At 39.8% G+C, this 17,575-nt stretch overlaps 1 protein-coding gene across 1 annotated transcript in view; it reads right to left on the reverse strand.

Moving 5' to 3' along the window:
- LOC124721623 (protein quiver-like) overlaps positions 1-17,575 on the reverse strand; it is a 750,131-nt gene that overhangs the window by 92,532 nt on the left and 640,024 nt on the right. The window contains exons 3-4 of the mRNA XM_047246682.1: positions 10,487-10,534; positions 8,922-8,966 (exon numbers count right to left, since the gene is read on the reverse strand). Coding sequence (XP_047102638.1) covers positions 8,922-8,966; positions 10,487-10,534 — 93 coding nt within the window. The remainder of the gene's footprint in view (positions 1-8,921; positions 8,967-10,486; positions 10,535-17,575) is intronic.

A 17,575-nucleotide genomic window follows, 5' to 3' on the forward strand; every position in this document is an offset into this window, starting at 1 on the left:
ATACGGAGCTCCATCGCAGTCTTTAACACTGGTAGCATGCCGCGACAGCGTGGACGTGAACCGTATGTGCAGTTGACGGACTTTGAGCGAGGGCGTATAGTGGGCATGCGGGAGGCCAGGTGGACGTACCGCCGAATTGCTCAACACGTGGGGCGTGAGGTCTCCACAGTACATCGATGTTGTCGCCAGTGGTCGGCGGAAGGTGCACGTGCCCGTCGACCTGGGACCGGACCGCAGCGACGCACGGATGCACGCCAAGACCGTAGGATCCTACGCAGTGCCGTAGGGGACCGCACCGCCACTTCCCAGCAAATTAGGGACACTGTTGCTCCTGGGGTATCGGCGAGGACCATTCGCAACCGTCTCCATGAAGCTGGGCTACGGTCCCGCACACCGTTAGGCCGTCTTCCGCTCACGCCCCAACATCGTGCAGCCCGCCTCCAGTGGTGTCGCGACAGGCGTGAATGGAGGGACGAATGGAGACGTGTCGTCTTCAGCGATGAGAGTCGCTTCTGCCTTGGTGCCAATGATGGTCGTATGCGTGTTTGGCGCCGTGCAGGTGAGCACCACAATCAGGACTGCATACGACCGAGGCACACAGGGCCAACACCCGGCATCATGGTGTGGGGAGCGATCTCCTGCACTGGCCGTACACCACTGGTGATCGTCGAGGGGACACTGAATAGTGCACGGTACATCCAAACCGTCATCGAACCCATCGTTCTACCATTCCTAGACCGGCAAGGGAACTTGCTGTTCCAACAGGACAATGCACGTCCGCATGTATCCCGTGCCACCCAACGTGCTCTAGAAGGTGTAAGTCAACTACCCTGGCCAGCAAGATCTCCGGATCTGTCCCCCATTGAGCATGTTTGGGACTGGATGAAGCGTCGTCTCACGCGGTCTGCACGTCCAGCACGAACGCTGGCCCAACTGAGGCGCCAGGTGGAAATGGCATGGCAAGCCGTTCCACAGGACTACATCCAGCATCTCTACGATCGTCTCCATGGGAGAATAGCAGCCTGCATTGCTGCGAAAGGTGGATATACACTGTACTAGTGCCGACATTGTGCATGCTCTGTTGCCTGTGTCTATGTGCCTGTGGTTCTGTCAGTGTGATCATGTGATGTATCTGACCCTAGGAATGTGTCAATAAAGTTTCCCCTTCCTGGGACAATGAATTCACGGTGTTCTTATTTCAATTTCCAGGAGTGTATGTGGGAGGCGCATTCGATTGCGGAGTGCTTTGTAGTTTACGTCATATCTGCAACAGGATCACTGCCACAGAACAGGCTGTTCCAACACTGCCCGCTGGTCACGTGCAGTCATGCACCCCCTGGCGCCCCGTCTGATCAAGGGCAGGTGCAGGTAGTGCAAGCTACCCGTCTGGCGGCCCTGTGCACGCTTTCTGCTGTACGAAAACCAGTTGGCGGCCACCTCTGCCCGCGTGCGCTCGGAGAGCGTATGCAATAAGATAACATAGGCTACAACCCACGGACACTAGGATACACGTTATGGATCACGATTATATGCGCAGTAGCAGGCGGCGCCGCTGACGTCAGCGTGAACCCAACCAGCGTTCAGTTTCTCGCAATTGCCATAACGTGTAGCAATTGCGTTTAAAGCGAAACCAATGTTAAAACGGCAGTGTGAATTTTGAATAGCGACTGGCGTATGCGTTCTGAGCTACGTCGTAAATTATCTGTGTATTGACGGACCTTTCGAGTAAGTTTTTTAAGTGAAAAACAATGGTTTGCTGTGTGATCGCCAGTTTTATTAACCACAGCATATAATAGGTAAGTTAAGAATTAAATTTCATATATTTCTAAAAACAATGACAGTAATCGAAAATGAATACATGCTTCTAAACAGGAAGATTTGTTTTGAGTTGAAGATGTTCGTGTGCACTCAATACATTTCACTGGTTTGGATTACGAAAGGGATTTGAAAAGTGAACAGTTGAATACTGCTTCGAAACGCAAGATGAAGACTGAAGTTATTCTAACTCTAAATCTACCATTCTCCGGTGCTCATTTTGGACGTAGCAATGAGGCTAATAACGTGAGAAATATTCGGGCACAAAAACGAAGCTACCGTAAAGATGAAGAGGATGTTTTACAGGTAGATATGCAACCAACTAATGAAGAAATTACTACCAGACAAAACATTAACCCAGGAAAACAAACACTGTTGTAAATGCGACAATGCGTGCTTACGCCAACAATTAGAAATTATGGAAACAGACATAAAAGACCTTAGGCAAAAAACGCAGATTTACAGGATCGTCTCTCTCGATATAGGGCTGAGTTACATAAATTAAAACGTGTTCAGAGAGTGATTCAGGGCTCTTTTTCTGACTGCCAACAAGTGATTATGAAAGGACAGTGTACTAACTGGTCATCTGAAGGGTGCGACTTTACCTTGCCTATCTTGTAAAGCATTATCTTTTTTTTTCAGAGAAATATTGATATATTCTTTTCCTAGTGAGGACACTATTAAAAAGTGGACGGAGACAAGTTAGCGTTCCACCAAGTTTTAATTGATTTAAGCCTTAGTGTTCTGAATACTCAAAGTTACTTACAAAATTTGAAAAAGACGTAGTTCGGAGACTACACCAATATTTCGCCGACCATAGAAAGACGTAGTCTAACTAATATTAAGTTTAATAATAATAACAGTAAAATAATATACTAAAACCTGGATAATCTCGATTACATTCATACGTGGGTGGCGGGAGGGTTCAGGTTGACGTCACAGCTCACACTCCTCCTGCGCGTGACCCCTATCTTGTATTCTAGTATCCGTGCTACGGTCTAGCTGTGCGACTGCCGTGTCAGCTGTTTACCTACCCGTGCCCAGGGTTTCCTAGCTGTCTGCAGGCGGCCAGTCGAGCTGGTACAGCCTTCTGTACAAGGAACTAGGCGCATCAACCTCTGCAGGTAACAGGGGTACTGAGAATTGGCCAACTGTTTAGTCAACAACTGACGTACAATTATTTTGTTTATGTGAATGATATATACACTACCGACCATTAAAATTGCTACACCAAGAAGAAATGCAGATGATAAACGGGTATTCATTGGACAAGTATATTATACTAGAACTGACATATGATTACATTTTCACGCAATTTGGGTGCTTAGATACTGAGAAATCAGTACCCAGAACAACCACCTCTGGCCGTAATAACGGCCGTTATACGCCTGGGCATTGAGTCAAACAGAGCTTGGATGGCGTTTACAGATACAGCTGCCCATGCAGCTTCAACACGATACCACAGTTCATCAAGAGTAGTGACTGGGGTATTGTGACAAGCCAGTTGCTGGGCCACCATTGACCAGACGTTTTCAATTGGTGAGAGATATGAAGAATGTGCTGGCCTGCTGGCCAGGGCAGCAGTCGAACATTTTCTGTATCCAGAAAGGCCCGTACAGGACCTGCAACATGCGGTCGTGCATTATCCTGCTGAAATGTAGGGTTTCGCAGGGATCGAATGAAGGGTAGAGCCACGGGCCGTAACACATCTGAAATGTAACGTCCACTGTTCAAAGTGCCGTCAATGCGAACAAGCGGTGACCGAGACGTGTAACCAGTGGCACCCCGTACCATGACGCCGGGTGATACGCCAGTATGGCGTTGACGAATACACACTTCCGATGTGCGTTCACCGCGATGTAGCCAAACACGGATGCGACCATCATGATGCTGTAAACAGAACCTAGATTCATCCGAAAAAATGACGTTTTGCTATTCGTGCACCCAGATTCGTCGTTGAGTACACCATCGCAGGCGCTCCTGTCTGTGATGCAGCGTCAAGGGTGACCGCAGCTATGGTCTCCGAGCTGATAGTCCATGCTGCTGCAAACGTCGTCGAACTGTTCGTGCAGTTGGTTGTTGTCTTGCAAACGTCCCCATCTGTTGACTCGGGGATCGAGACGCGGCTGCACGATCCGTTACAGCCATGCCCATAAGATGTCAGTCATCTCGACTGCTAGTGATACGAGGCCGTTGGGATCCAGCACGGCGTTTCGTATTACCCTCCTGAACCCACCAATTCCATATTGTGCTAAGAGTCATTGGATCTCGACCAACGCGAGCAGCAATGTCGCGATACGACAAACCGCAATCACGATAGGCTATAATCCGACCTTTATCACAGTCGGAAACGTGATGGTACGCATTTCTCCTCCTTACACGAGGCATCACAACAACGTTTCACCAGGCAACGCCGGTCAACTGCTGTTTGTGTATGAGAAATCGGTTGGAAATTTTCCTCATGTCAGCACGTTGTAGGTGTCGCCACGGGCGCCAACCTTGTGTGAATGCTCTGAAAAGCTAATCATTTGCATATCACAACATCTTCTTCCTGTCGGTTAAATTTTGCGTCTGTAGCACGTCTTCTTCGTGGTGTAGCAATTTTAATGGCCAGTAGTGTAGAAACTGCCTGTGATTGCAACAGGCAGCCCCACATAGATATCAGACAGAGCAGCCGCTTGGGGGATTTCCTTGTTCATGTTGACAATGGATACGTAGCCGGAAAAATACATCACGTTCGCCCACCAGCACACACCGAACTCAACGACCTCTTGGTTTGCTACCGGGCCTCTTGGAGCGCTGCAAGTTAATCAGTCTATCATCTCGCTTTCTTATTGGCTGATTTTTAGTATTTCATCTTTGATTTCATTTCGTAGTTAATAGAAGTTGGTTTCATCACATTGTGCTTCTGATTAAGGCTTCTCGTGTGTGTGCCACACTTTGAACTGCACTGTAAATATGTTGCTCTCATTCTTATTGCATTCTGCTCGCATCTGTAATATTGGCTGAGGTAATTGACTCCATATTTGTTTTTGTTTCGTATAAAACAGAAGCTGCTTTCGTTGCAAGGTGTTCTGTGGACTTATGTGTATTTTATTGTTATTGCTTACGAATCTATGAGTGAACTGCTCGATTTGAATATATTGTAAGTATATTGATTTTATTCGACTTTATTTTGGTTTGTACTCATTTTTCGTACTTTCTCACGTTTAATGGAGAATTCCATGTCAGCATGTTGTGACAATATTGCTATTTAACTTTATTACTTCTTTTCACGCCGGCCGGAGTGGTCGTGCGGTTCTAGGCGCTGCAGTCTGGAACCGAGCGACCGCTGCGGTCGCAGGTTCGAATCCTGCCTCGGGCATGGATGTGTGTGATGTCCTTAGGTTAGTTAGGTTTAGTTAGTTCCAAGTTCTAGGCGACTGATGACCTCAGAAGTTGAGTCGCACATAGTACTCAGAGCCATTTGAACCATTTGAGCCATCTTTTCACGGAATGAGTGTGTAACTCTACTTTGAATGGCGTTGCTTCTTCCCACTGAGTGCCATGCATTTCACAGTGGCTTGCAGAGTATGGGTGTAGATGTAGATGAGTATACTGTGTAGTCTTGGTGACTAGAGCATTCTACCTAGCAAATGCAAAAAATGCGACAGTAGTTACGCACAAATTTTGACACGGGTACTACAAAACAGTATATTTTAGCAGAAGTCAGTGAAAATTTCGGTGGACTCGAAAAACGGATGGGAACAAAATTAACGCAGAACACGAGAAATGTGCTTACAACGCATATAAATCGAGCAGTTCACACACGGATTCGTAAGCAGTAACAGACACAAGTGTACAGACTACCATGTGACGCAACCAGTTTCTGTTTCATATGAAGAAGTAACCAAAATGGAATCATTTACCCCATCTAATATTACGGATGAAAGCAAACGTTAAGGTGAATTTACAATAATACATAATCAGGAACTTAATTTCCACTTGATTAGCCATAGAGGGTCGAAATAGCAATATAGGATTTTGCAAATAAATACGCCTTACCACTAGACTAGCAGAGCCACCTATAAAGTGTAAATGAAAAATATTGTCATCCAGTACTCTTATTTCGCAAAGCAAGAATACAGATTATGGCGCCATATTTTCCCGAATTCGAAGTTCATTGCCAGGCCTCTCGAAGCGCTACCGTCGGTCTCTTGTACCAGTATCGCACTTCTGATATTTCTGATGTTTTGTGAGACTCACCAACCTCTGCCACATCACATTGTGTGGCTTGGTACTGCAGCGGAATTCACATGCCTGATACTGACAACAAGCAGTGTCGTATTCAATCTGTATGCTTATAACATACGCACCGGCTACCCTCTTGTTGATAACCTATGCTGGAGCTTGGACTATTTGGTGTTTCTCACAGCAGTATGAGAGACTTGGGCATTATTCAAGGAACTGCACTATTTCACAGTGTTCGTTCTTTGTGTAACCGCAGCCAGTCAGAAGCGCCAGTCTTTAATTGTCACCCAGCTTGTAACTAGTGTTTCCGTTCAAATAAAGAGAAAGGAAGCACCGTTCCAACAGCTATGAGTATTTCAATTCTGGAAATTTTCATGCATTCTATAACCAACGTGGTTTACTTAAAAAACCGCAAGTCCACGAATATTTATAGTGTGGACATTTTTGTTGGAGTTGTTTGATTTATTTTGTTCTGACTTGTCGTTTGTGAGCTACATAAAAGTTGTGATAGCTCCATATATATTAGTTTGAGTCAAAAATTTTGCATAACTGTTCAAATCAGCATTGCTCATACATCGTTTGATTATATATATGCATTAAAAAGTCACTGTGTACATATCAGCGTTCCACACCTAGGGGTAATTATCCCTTGGGGGTAAAATGAATTATTCTGAGGGGTAAAAACAAAAAGTGTTAGATTACCATTCAGTCTGTGGTCTGAATTATTTTCAAGAAATCATCTTTTTATCATTATTTCGTAAGAGTGTAAAACCAGTGGTCTGATAGAATAACCATCTCACATGTCATTCATTATTTCGACAATCAGTTGTTTGTTGACATAGACAACACAATAGGTAGTGTAATTGTTTCTAAACTTACATACCATATAGATTTCTTTGTTCTGTTTGTGAGGAGATGTGGATAGTATTTTGATGACACGAACTATAACTGCCAGTTTTCTCTTCGTATTTAAGCGTTACAAATAAAGGAGGGGGGGGGGGGGGAAGAAGCTGAGAATGTTTCAGTGTTCCTTGAACTAACAGTGATGCTCAACTCAAGCAATGATAAATGCTGATTCATCCATGAAATAAGTCAATACTTATCAGTAACTAATCCTGTTAGAAATTGTTTTTCTCATTATTTTGGATAATAGAAAAACAAATACCTCAGCACGAAGATCTCTTTCAGAGAATAAAAGAATATTTTCAGATAGTAAAATTTGAGTTAAAGTGCATGTTCTCTGGTCCTATAATACTAACACTCTCACAATATATTTCGACATAATGGAACGTGTGCCATTGCCATAAAAGGTTGGTGATGAGTATACACTATTACTTGAAAAAGCTTTAAGAGTAATGCTACCATTCACCATAATTTAAGAGGCATGTGAACAGATTTTTGGCTGATGTAATGAGTAATTGGCTGACATCTAATGCTGTTCAAAGGCAATAGTTACAGAAATGTTGGGAACCGCCAGTATATACAGAAAATTTTATGGTTAGTGGATGCTGGACTGCTGCAAATATTAACAGGAAAAAGGACATAAGGCAAAGTTTGGAGCACAATATTACATATTAACGCAACATTTAAATCAAAGTGCTGATTGGATTTCTAATTTGAATATCCATGGCTCTAATAGAGTGGAGAAATATATGGCTTCTTCAGATCACTTAAGTTGGTTGCAGAGATGTTAACCTCATAGCCAGCTCCTATGTAAATGGTGAACTACTATACCTAAGTACTCTGTATGATTTATACCCTGTCAAATTATTCTCATGTGCACACAGAGAAGAAGAAAAACAGGAATCAGTTCATAGTGACAATCTGTTATCTTGTATAGCCATTTCACTCCTCTGTGAAATGCTTGTTTCCAACTGTCATAACATTTCTGATATCAATTTACATGAAGTACTTGTTTCAAAAGCTTTCCAAGAATATTCTAATGTGGTGCATTTTTAACCCAAGAAATTTTCACACCTCTTTTGGAGTTCCAATAAATTACCTTTTCAGTGACAGCACTATAATGTAACACTATCTCATTTCCTCATGCCTGTCAAAATTAACACAATTAATACTACAGAAATTATTTTTTAACAAAACATAAGTTACTAAAAAACAACAAACTTTGAAAAGAAATAAAAAGGTTGAAATGTAGCTTACGGTAGTTTTTACAGTAAAGAGTGCATCATATTTTAAAGTGCATTCAAACTGAATATAATAATACGCTATGATGAGAGTATTTGGTTTAATTTGTGTGTGTGTGTGTGTGTGGGGGGGGGGGGGGTGTGCACATGTGTGTACATGTGTGATAGAGATAGAGATGTGTATGTGCATTTGTGTGTGTGTGTGTGTGTGTGTGTGTGTGTGTGTGTGTGTGTGTGTGCGTGCGTGTGTGTGTGTGTGTGTGTGTGTGTGTGTGTGTGTGTGTGTGTGTGTGTTTGTGTGTGTGTGTGTGTGTGTGTGTGTGTGTGTGTAGCGTAGCACAGTGTAGTGTTTGAGTTCCACAAAGAATCTGATTTGTATTTAAAGTGATGCCAGACATTTGAGAATTTAAGCTCTTGAAACAAACAAACTGCAGTGAAAAGTGAGTGCAATTTTGCAAATACAGTTGTAACAACAGTGTTATTTCAAATGTACACATATTTGTTAATATTCTTACGACTGCCAAAGTGTAAGAAACAAAGAAGTTTTTCTCTCTGTTATATCACTTTGTGAAGCCTTTCATATCCATTATAATTTTGAGTTTGTTGGAGATGTAGTTAAAAATAGCAATACCTGAATGTGTTTTGCTATCTAACACATTACATTATTGTTTGTTTCAAGAATTTATTGATATTTGATAAAAAATTTGTTTTTTTCAAATTTCTTCTACTCACTCTGACATTCCTCCTCTGTTAGTGAGACGGCTGCTAGAATTATCACTGTAATGACAACAAGATAAAACACAAGGGGAAAAAATGTACTCATCTACATTAGCCTACAGTAGGAAGTTAAGAAGATTAGTTGGGATTGAACACAGAGGAATGCTTTGAATAAGAAAAGAAGGAAACACAGGGAACAGGATAGGGCTTCTGATATATAATTACACTATCAAAAGAACTTTTTTTGCAACTTTGAACGATGATTTCCATATAATGATAGCTGCATATAAATTAGCAAGTCGTCTTTATCCACAGGAATTACTACACATGTGATCTTCTGAGGACTTTTAATTTCGTATAGAATGAAATGAGGATTGATGTTAACTTTACTATCTTTTCTGTGTTATTCGTACTGATATGCAGAATCCACAAATCTCAGACATAATTAGACCTTTTAGGCTCATGACTGTGTCCACAGACCATTGCTAAGAATGAATCAAGATTAATCAAAGTCCTTATTTCATTTCTTACATAAATCAAACCTAATTGATACTTATGTTTTCATGATTATGTTATGATAGATGGATTGATTATTGTGAAAGAAAAGCTTTGGTGCTTTCAATTTCAGTTTTTTTTATTTCTCTGAAAATAAATTAAAGGATTCATGTTGTCAGAAAAATTTCAGTTCAAAAGTTAGACTCAAGTAACATATAAAATACCTCTTATCAGTGTTGCTGATTACCACAGATGATAATCATATATGGCTTGACAGCTTATTGTAATTAAAAATGTTAATAGCAAAAAAGTACTTTTGATAGCTTAATTAAGAGAATAAGGCCCACTAATTTAACAATTCAATAGTCTCTTTTGAAAATATGCTTGTACAGAACTGTCAAATGCACGAATTTGTAAGTATCAGTTAATTAAAAATACACTATATTAGCAAAGGAATACAGCTAACCTTCTCTTATGATGACAGATACACTCAATTTGTGCAGTTTCAGCTATACAAATAGTTATGCTATTATGGGTTACAATAAAAGCATATTTTCTTCATTTCTGCAAATTAATTTTTGAAACAAAGGAAGAGTGAAAACTGAAAATTTAAGCGATGAGATTTAATGTAAAAATTAATTTACAGTTAGTGGTAGCTAGAATTTTATATCTGCAGCGTTAAAGTGCGTAAGTAAAGCAGTATGCTTAAGCTGTGATGGCTATTGTGAGCACTCACTGTAAAAGCCTATGTCCATAAACCAAAAAAGCAATTATGGCTGCTAATGAGAAGCACTAAGCTACTGCCACTTTGAACAACAAAGCAGTAAAGGGTTTAATCTATACGAAAATAATACAACACTTCAATTTTTCTTGTGCTCCAAAGATAAATTTTGTCCTCATTTGAGACTATTGAAATCGGTATATCATCTCTGGAGAGAAACATCTTAAGGAATCACTACACCGGAATGGGGAGGAGAGAGAGAGAGAGAGAGAGAGAGAGAGAGAGAGAGAGAGAGAGAGAGAGGACATCCATGAAAAAGGTAACCCACACACTTTCATAATAACCTTGCAATCTGAGTACTTACGAGGAAAACATTCCTCGGCAGAAAATGTGAACGAAGCAAAGAGAATAACTGAAACGAGAGAAACAACAAACAGAACGCGTAAAACCCTCAATTAGAAGGCTTTTAAAGCTTACAAAATATCACAGCATAAAATATGTAACACTGGAATCTAATACTTCTTGATATGAACAATTACACCAATCTACAATTGTCAGAATATGTAATAGTTCTGCTCTGTCTTGCTAAATACATGTTTAACTAAAAACATATTTCAGATATCTCTAGATAGCAAAATAATATATGAACAACTGGTACTGAACTTACAGAAATGTTTAAAGATGTTTGTCAGACATGCACTGGACTCCTGTCCTCTAATTTTGTTAGTCTCAACAGTTAACTATATATTGTATCAATGTCCTTCCATACAGTAGTATAGTGCCATAGCTAGAGCTTAGAATATTTTTTAGACCAATGAGAGAATTAGTTAATAATTTTTATTGGCATTATTCATTAACAATGTGTGACACAAAGTTTGTCTATATTAATATGTTGATGCAAATTACATTGCACAGCTCTCATAGTGGGCGCTGAGCGAAAATTTCCAAGTTTGGACCTCTATATTAGAGTTTAAAACTGTATTATGTGATTCTGAAGATTATGTAGGTACCTTCTTTTGACGTATGTTATGTTAAACTTTATGAAAGCTTCTCTTGGGAATTTGGAGCACCTGTTAAAATTAAGTTACAGAATGTTTTGTTGAACTTTGTATGGCTCCCCAATATTGACAGGTAAATTACAGACCTACAACATTTTGATTAAGAGAAAATTTCGATTATTGATCAGTTCAATTATTATTCATATGACTTCATCAGAAACAATAAATTTATTATTTTCTTTTAAGCATTATACTGCCCTAAATCAATAGATTAGTATTTTGTATCACAAATTATTGATGGTACACAGACAAAAAATTCCAGTTTTCTAGCTATGGCCCTTTAACATTTTTTATTCCGTTCTGGACTGAATCAACTGTTAAGTCATTGGTGTTAAAGTTCATAAAACAATTTAAATACTAGGAGATACTCTACATAATAGCAGGCTTTTTACAGAACTAGCTATTAATATATATCAGCTCTAAGTGCTTACTGCATGCTTTAAAAACGCTTCTACTACTTGCAGGTGCAGTCTGCTATGCTGAAACATATTACTGTTTTATATTCCACAAACTATTGCTTCTGCTCATGTCTGGAAACGAAGTTTGTGTAATGGATCAGAGATCAACATGACAGACAATTTCCTGCTCATCTGTCAGATATACCTCAATAATACATACATCTGCCACAGATAAAATTTGTTTTCAGTGTATATACATCCTAATTACAACAATTTAAATAGGACAATAATGTAGGATCTCAGAATGAGAAGTATGTTACATATATATTTGAGGTAAAAATATATTGAATAGTCAGATTTATTCCTCAATAGATTAGAAAGGTCAGTTTAAAGAAAAAAGTTTCAGTAATACATAATTTGAAAGACAAGAACCACTTGACCAATAATCAGTTTCGCTACAATGTCAATGCATTCAGTTTTACATGGTAAAACGTTTGTAGAAATGGCCACATCACTATCAGTATCTCCTGTCCCACACTTATCCACACTAATTACAGTGTGCTCAGAAGAATGACATTTTAACTTAACTATCTTAGGATTTGCTGGGACTTTTATGACACTTGAATTTCTATTCTTTTGTCATAATATTTTTCAAATAGATTTTCATGCAGAATGAAAATAATGAATGAGTCGTTTTCATTTAAAGTAGCAATATAATGACGTGCAAGGTACCTTTGCTGCAAAAATAAGATAATGTATTACAATTTTATAGTACGAAGGAGCTGTCATAAATAATATATGCATGTGTGAGTACCGTTTAGGTCGATGTTGCAGTCTGCCATACCACTAAAGAAAGCTTTCCATAACATTTCAAGTGTCAGTTCTATCCAGATGATAAGGTACTGACAAATGGAGCATGTGAAGCAGAAGTTTATTTTCCTGATGCTTTGGTTTCTAAAGTGTTCTCGTCACAAAGAGTTCAGAAACAGTTTTTTTAGGAAAGGCTGATCATTAAATAAGTGGACGAGTTAGAGGAAAATATACTACACGATTTTTTCCATGAATGGCTATCGATAAAGTAGTCTTATTTAGGTCGAGTCTGATTCAATAATCAGATAAAGAAGAAAGATCTTGAATACAAGTATGTTATTTCTGTTGCAGCTATAGTGAAATGACCCTAATATTGAAATTAGATTTGAAGAAAAATTTTGTGTTAGTGGACCATAGAAACTTCAGAAATAACTTTAATTTTCACATGCTTTCTGGTGATACAGACATCGAATGTTAGGAAGTGGCACTTGACAAGTTAAACATTAGATTCGGAGTGGTGGTGAATGAATCATAATTTCATATGAAAGCATGAGAAGGAATATCTCTCCCTTTGAATAGCAAAAACGTTCCAGAAACGCACAGTTAACTGATAAATTTGCTGCAGTCTTTATTCCAGCCATATACAAACCATCTTCTTTCTGACCACTGCAGCTAACACGGTAAGAAAAATGTAGTTTTAATGCAGGAGGGAAATGAAAGCTTGTGGACGAAAATAGCAATGATAACATTGTTGTGTAATTTCTCCAGTCACCAAGTCATCATTAGAATTTACGTGTAATAAATAGGGAAACTTGAGACAATTAGTCCGCAGGTTGTGTCTTTAACTTTTCAGTAAAAAAGGACAAAAGCATTATTATTACAGGCCAAAATAACTGTGCAGTAATCCTCTCCAAAGAAGACTCACAGTCTACCCTACGAAAACTCGTGTTTGTTTACTAGAGGAATAATGACTATGATGCATAATGTGTCATCGTACGCAACAAGTTGACCCGCGTATCTTCACGTTCGTTATATCCGTCTATAAGGGCAAAAATTTTGACAAACCTAATACATTTGTAATTTAGAACAAACTAACACCAGCGGTAATAAAGAGAATCAGCAAAGCCGTAGTGTGACAAAGCACGCTATCACGGCAGGTTTCTTGTTAAGGACACCATTTGACACCATCTGGAGTGTTGAAAAGTGTTTGACAGTCCATGACCCAACGAATGCATGCTTGTATACAAGTGAGCGCAACGCATTTTGAAGGTTTGTTACGTGCTTTTGACTGGAGAACTGTCGACTACGGATTTCCGTTAACAACTGAAAAACAATGGGTTTTCGAAAATATGATTGTGCACAGATATTTCAACGTCCAAAATTTGTAAAACTGTTTATGATTCACGCCGTATATTGCCGAAAATCTCTTTCATATGCCAAAACCGTTCCAGTTTTTTTTAATTGCATTCAACTTGAAAGAAACAGATTATCTTAGCAAACCTGGCTGTGTGTCAGAGCTTTCCACAAGTGATTTGTGACAAGTGTTATCTTTTAGGTCAAAACCGACTTACAGTAGCGCTGGATATTTGTTTATATCTGAGCTGAACTACGTGTTACGTGCTGAAAGTAACTTAGACATAAGCATTTGCGAACTTGTCTGTGTTTACCTGGAACATTATTGTCGTTAAGAAACATGATATACTACCAACACTAAACTCATATTTCGTAGTTTCTCGATACTAACTCAACTGAATACATATTAATAATGTCTTAACCTTTATATGTTCAGCCTTCTGTATCGTAGTTGACGTATCTGTCGAAACGTTATCACGACATACTTATGCCACAATATTATGATGAACAGATAACGAAAAAAACAATGTTTTTGGGCGTGATTCGTTCGTATTATCTCTATGATGAAATTTTCAGAGAATTGTAGTTATTTAGTTTGTTCAATATTGATTGGCACTCCCCTATAGCTCCTGCAAAGTAGCTGTTTGAAATGTGTGTCGGTGTATGTGTAAAGATTGACTACAGTACTGTCTACTGCAACCAGATGGTGTTTCTGCTTCCCGTAGGTGGCGCATTGCAGCAGCAATTGTTCCGGCTTGCGAGTATGCTGGTGGACATCGATAATACAACATAGAACCAGACAGTCATGGATAGCGATGGACAGTGTGGTCTGTTTGGAGGAAAGGAGCGACTGCTTCAGAGATACACAGGAGGTTTCAAGCCATATGGTGGGGAAACAGCCCTAAGTCCTAGGTCCATGTTTCCTTGGGTATCAGAGTTCAGAGACGGCAGGTACTGTGCTGAAAAACGCAAAAGCAATGGGTGTCTAGCAACTGCACGGAAACCAGACAATGCATAGCGTGTTAATGACCTGATAATGGGGCACAAGCGAATCACGTTTGCTGAACTAACGTAAGCAACAGGTCTATCACAGAGAACGCTCCACACCACTATCCATCAGGATCTGAAGATGAGGAAGGTGTGTACAGAATGGGTGCCCCTTTCCCTCACCATTGCAGGGAAACAGAAGCGTGTGGACATATGCCAACAGTCGGTGTCACATTTCCAGTGCTTTTCCAGTACAGAAGCTACCAGAACTTTGGCAAAAAAGCATAGACATGAGAAGGGAATACCTGTAATATAAACTGTATTCATATGTTTTTGGATGGTGGGCGCCTTCAGCAAAACAAAATTTTGTTTTTTATCCCATACATGTTTCACTGCAGTTGCAGCATTTTCAGTGGGCTTTTATTTTATGGCTGTTAAAGATGAAGAATGTTCTTTACTGTTTGTATACATGTAAATATTAGTTTTTAAATTATGATTACAGAAGTTTGAAAAAACGCATAAAATTATGAGTTCAACGATTTTGAAATCTGAATTTTGGCTTAAATAATTTGTCTACTTTAAGGTGTAAGTGGTTGCAGATGGCAAACTGTGAAACAAAATAGTCACTGTAGAAACATAATACATCAGGAAAACCAGACCATGTGGTAGAAAAGTATGAATTCATAATTTTATGCGTTTTCTTCAAATATCTGTAATCACGATTTAAAAACTAATATTTACATGCATGCAAACGGTGAAGAACATTCTTTATCTTTAACAGCCATAAAATAAAAGCCCACTGAAGATGCTGCAACTGCAGTGAAACATGTATGGGATAAAGTACAGAACTGTGTTTTGCTTAAGGCAGACCCTCATCCAAAAACATATGTATTGTTAAAGCAAACACGGGGAAAAAGAGCTTCAACCCTAAGATGATTAACCTGTATTCGTTTGTTCAGTAAATGTTTTCTACGAACGCAAAAAATTGTAGTGCCAGTCATTTTTGAACGCCCCAAGGACATTTGGTGTATTATTATATAAGTTGGGGGAACACTACAGTGGTTGAAACAAATTACTCGATCGTAACGTAACAAAACTAGAGCTATGTTTACCACACAAGGACAAAACTCCGAGTAATCTCTTTATGGATGCAAAAGCCCTTTTTTGACGCAATTAGTCGCTGTCATGTTGTTCCTGTTACGATTTTTATCTCCGAGAGTATTGGTCTGTATCACATGATTTTTAAACATCAGGTATATAATCTTAATTTTCAGAGCAACATTCACTGTAATTGTAAAAAAAATATGGCAAATGATTGTACTGAAATTAATTTTACTCGAGTGAATCGATAATACATGCTTTAGAGTAGAATGTGTCCAAAAAGTTAATTAAAGACAGTTGTCTTGTTTGTCATGGTTAACTCTTTTTTACTTCAGCTCAGCACATTCGGGAGACACGGAACCTTCCGCACCTGTATCGTTACATTCCTTTACTTCTCCCCGATATTCATCCATATTTTAATAGTTAACAACCGGTGACTGTACTGCTCCATTGCGATTTCTTTGTCGCCTACAAGTCTGTCCATATAGAACACGAAACATTATAAAACAATTACTTCGAAAACAGTACTCATATTTCACAGGAGGCCTGATATCACAACTCGCAGTGTACGGGGGTGGCGATAAACAAACCGATACCAATCTAATAGGAGGGTAGGGCACGTCGAATCGAGAGTAAATTTGCCAAATAATCATTGGTCAAAAATTCTCCGTTGTGGTGCTACAGTCATAAAACGACAGCCAATCAGTGAAGAGCACTCTGAAACCACTGATAGGCAACCGGCGCCCACGGGCCGGATCATTGGGCCCGTGACTGGTTTCATCCGGCCCACTGAAGAAGTTCATGAGCGACAGCGCGAGCGCTCGCATTCCACTTCGTCTGGGACGCATTTTCGGATATTTCCGCCGACGGTCGCCTCGCCTCGGATTTGCAGCTCACGAGGTAGACGAGCGAAAGTTTTTCTGGCTCCGAACATGCGCAATGCCATTTCATTGCAGCTGGATTTCAGCAACAAAAGAAACACGTTTCCAGTCTGAGCACGAATTTATGGCCCATGTGCTCACGTGCGTCTGGAGAGTGGAGGAAACAACTCACTTCCTAGAAGGGATTCGCGGAGAAGTATTTTCACCTCTGGATCAGTGCTGACAACACATATATGCTATTTACTGCTTACGTCCTATATCTGTGCTACACACTGGTATGTCTCAAACTTTGGTAGTTGTAGAAAACGGCACGAAAAGTACCGACTCCTCGCGAAATGTGCCGATATGATCAGTGGCAGCAGGGCCTATAACTTGGTGAACAAACTAGTAATCTGTTGTCGGTTCACGCTTTTTTTTCCATAATGATATTTCAAGGTGCCTGGCATCCCATCTTCATATGTTTACATTTATTTACGTGTTGTAAGCATTTTTTCTTTACTAACAGCGTTGCAGAATTTTGCAACGGAAGTTTTTAAGACACCTATTGCAAAACGTCGTAAGTAAAGAAACGATGTTCACGACGCTTAACTAAACGTACACATCTGAAGATGCGGTTCACATAAATGAATGTACTCTCAAAAATCACAGACGTTACAGTTTTGACTTTATGCGGTTGGAGCGCTTTCGTTGCGCGGCGTGACGAGGCAGCCCACAAGCTTAAAAATCGTATATGAAGCAGGCCGACGTGTCACCAAATGTTGGCCATGCCTGCGGTAAACGAACGTATTCGGGTGTAAATAGCAGCGCGATTTTCTCAGATTATCCAATTAAAGTCTTCTTCGAAGATGTTAATTTTATAACGATG

The sequence above is a fragment of the Schistocerca piceifrons genome, chromosome X (genome assembly GCF_021461385.2).
Source record: "Schistocerca piceifrons isolate TAMUIC-IGC-003096 chromosome X, iqSchPice1.1, whole genome shotgun sequence".
NCBI lineage: Eukaryota > Metazoa > Arthropoda > Insecta > Orthoptera > Acrididae > Schistocerca > Schistocerca piceifrons.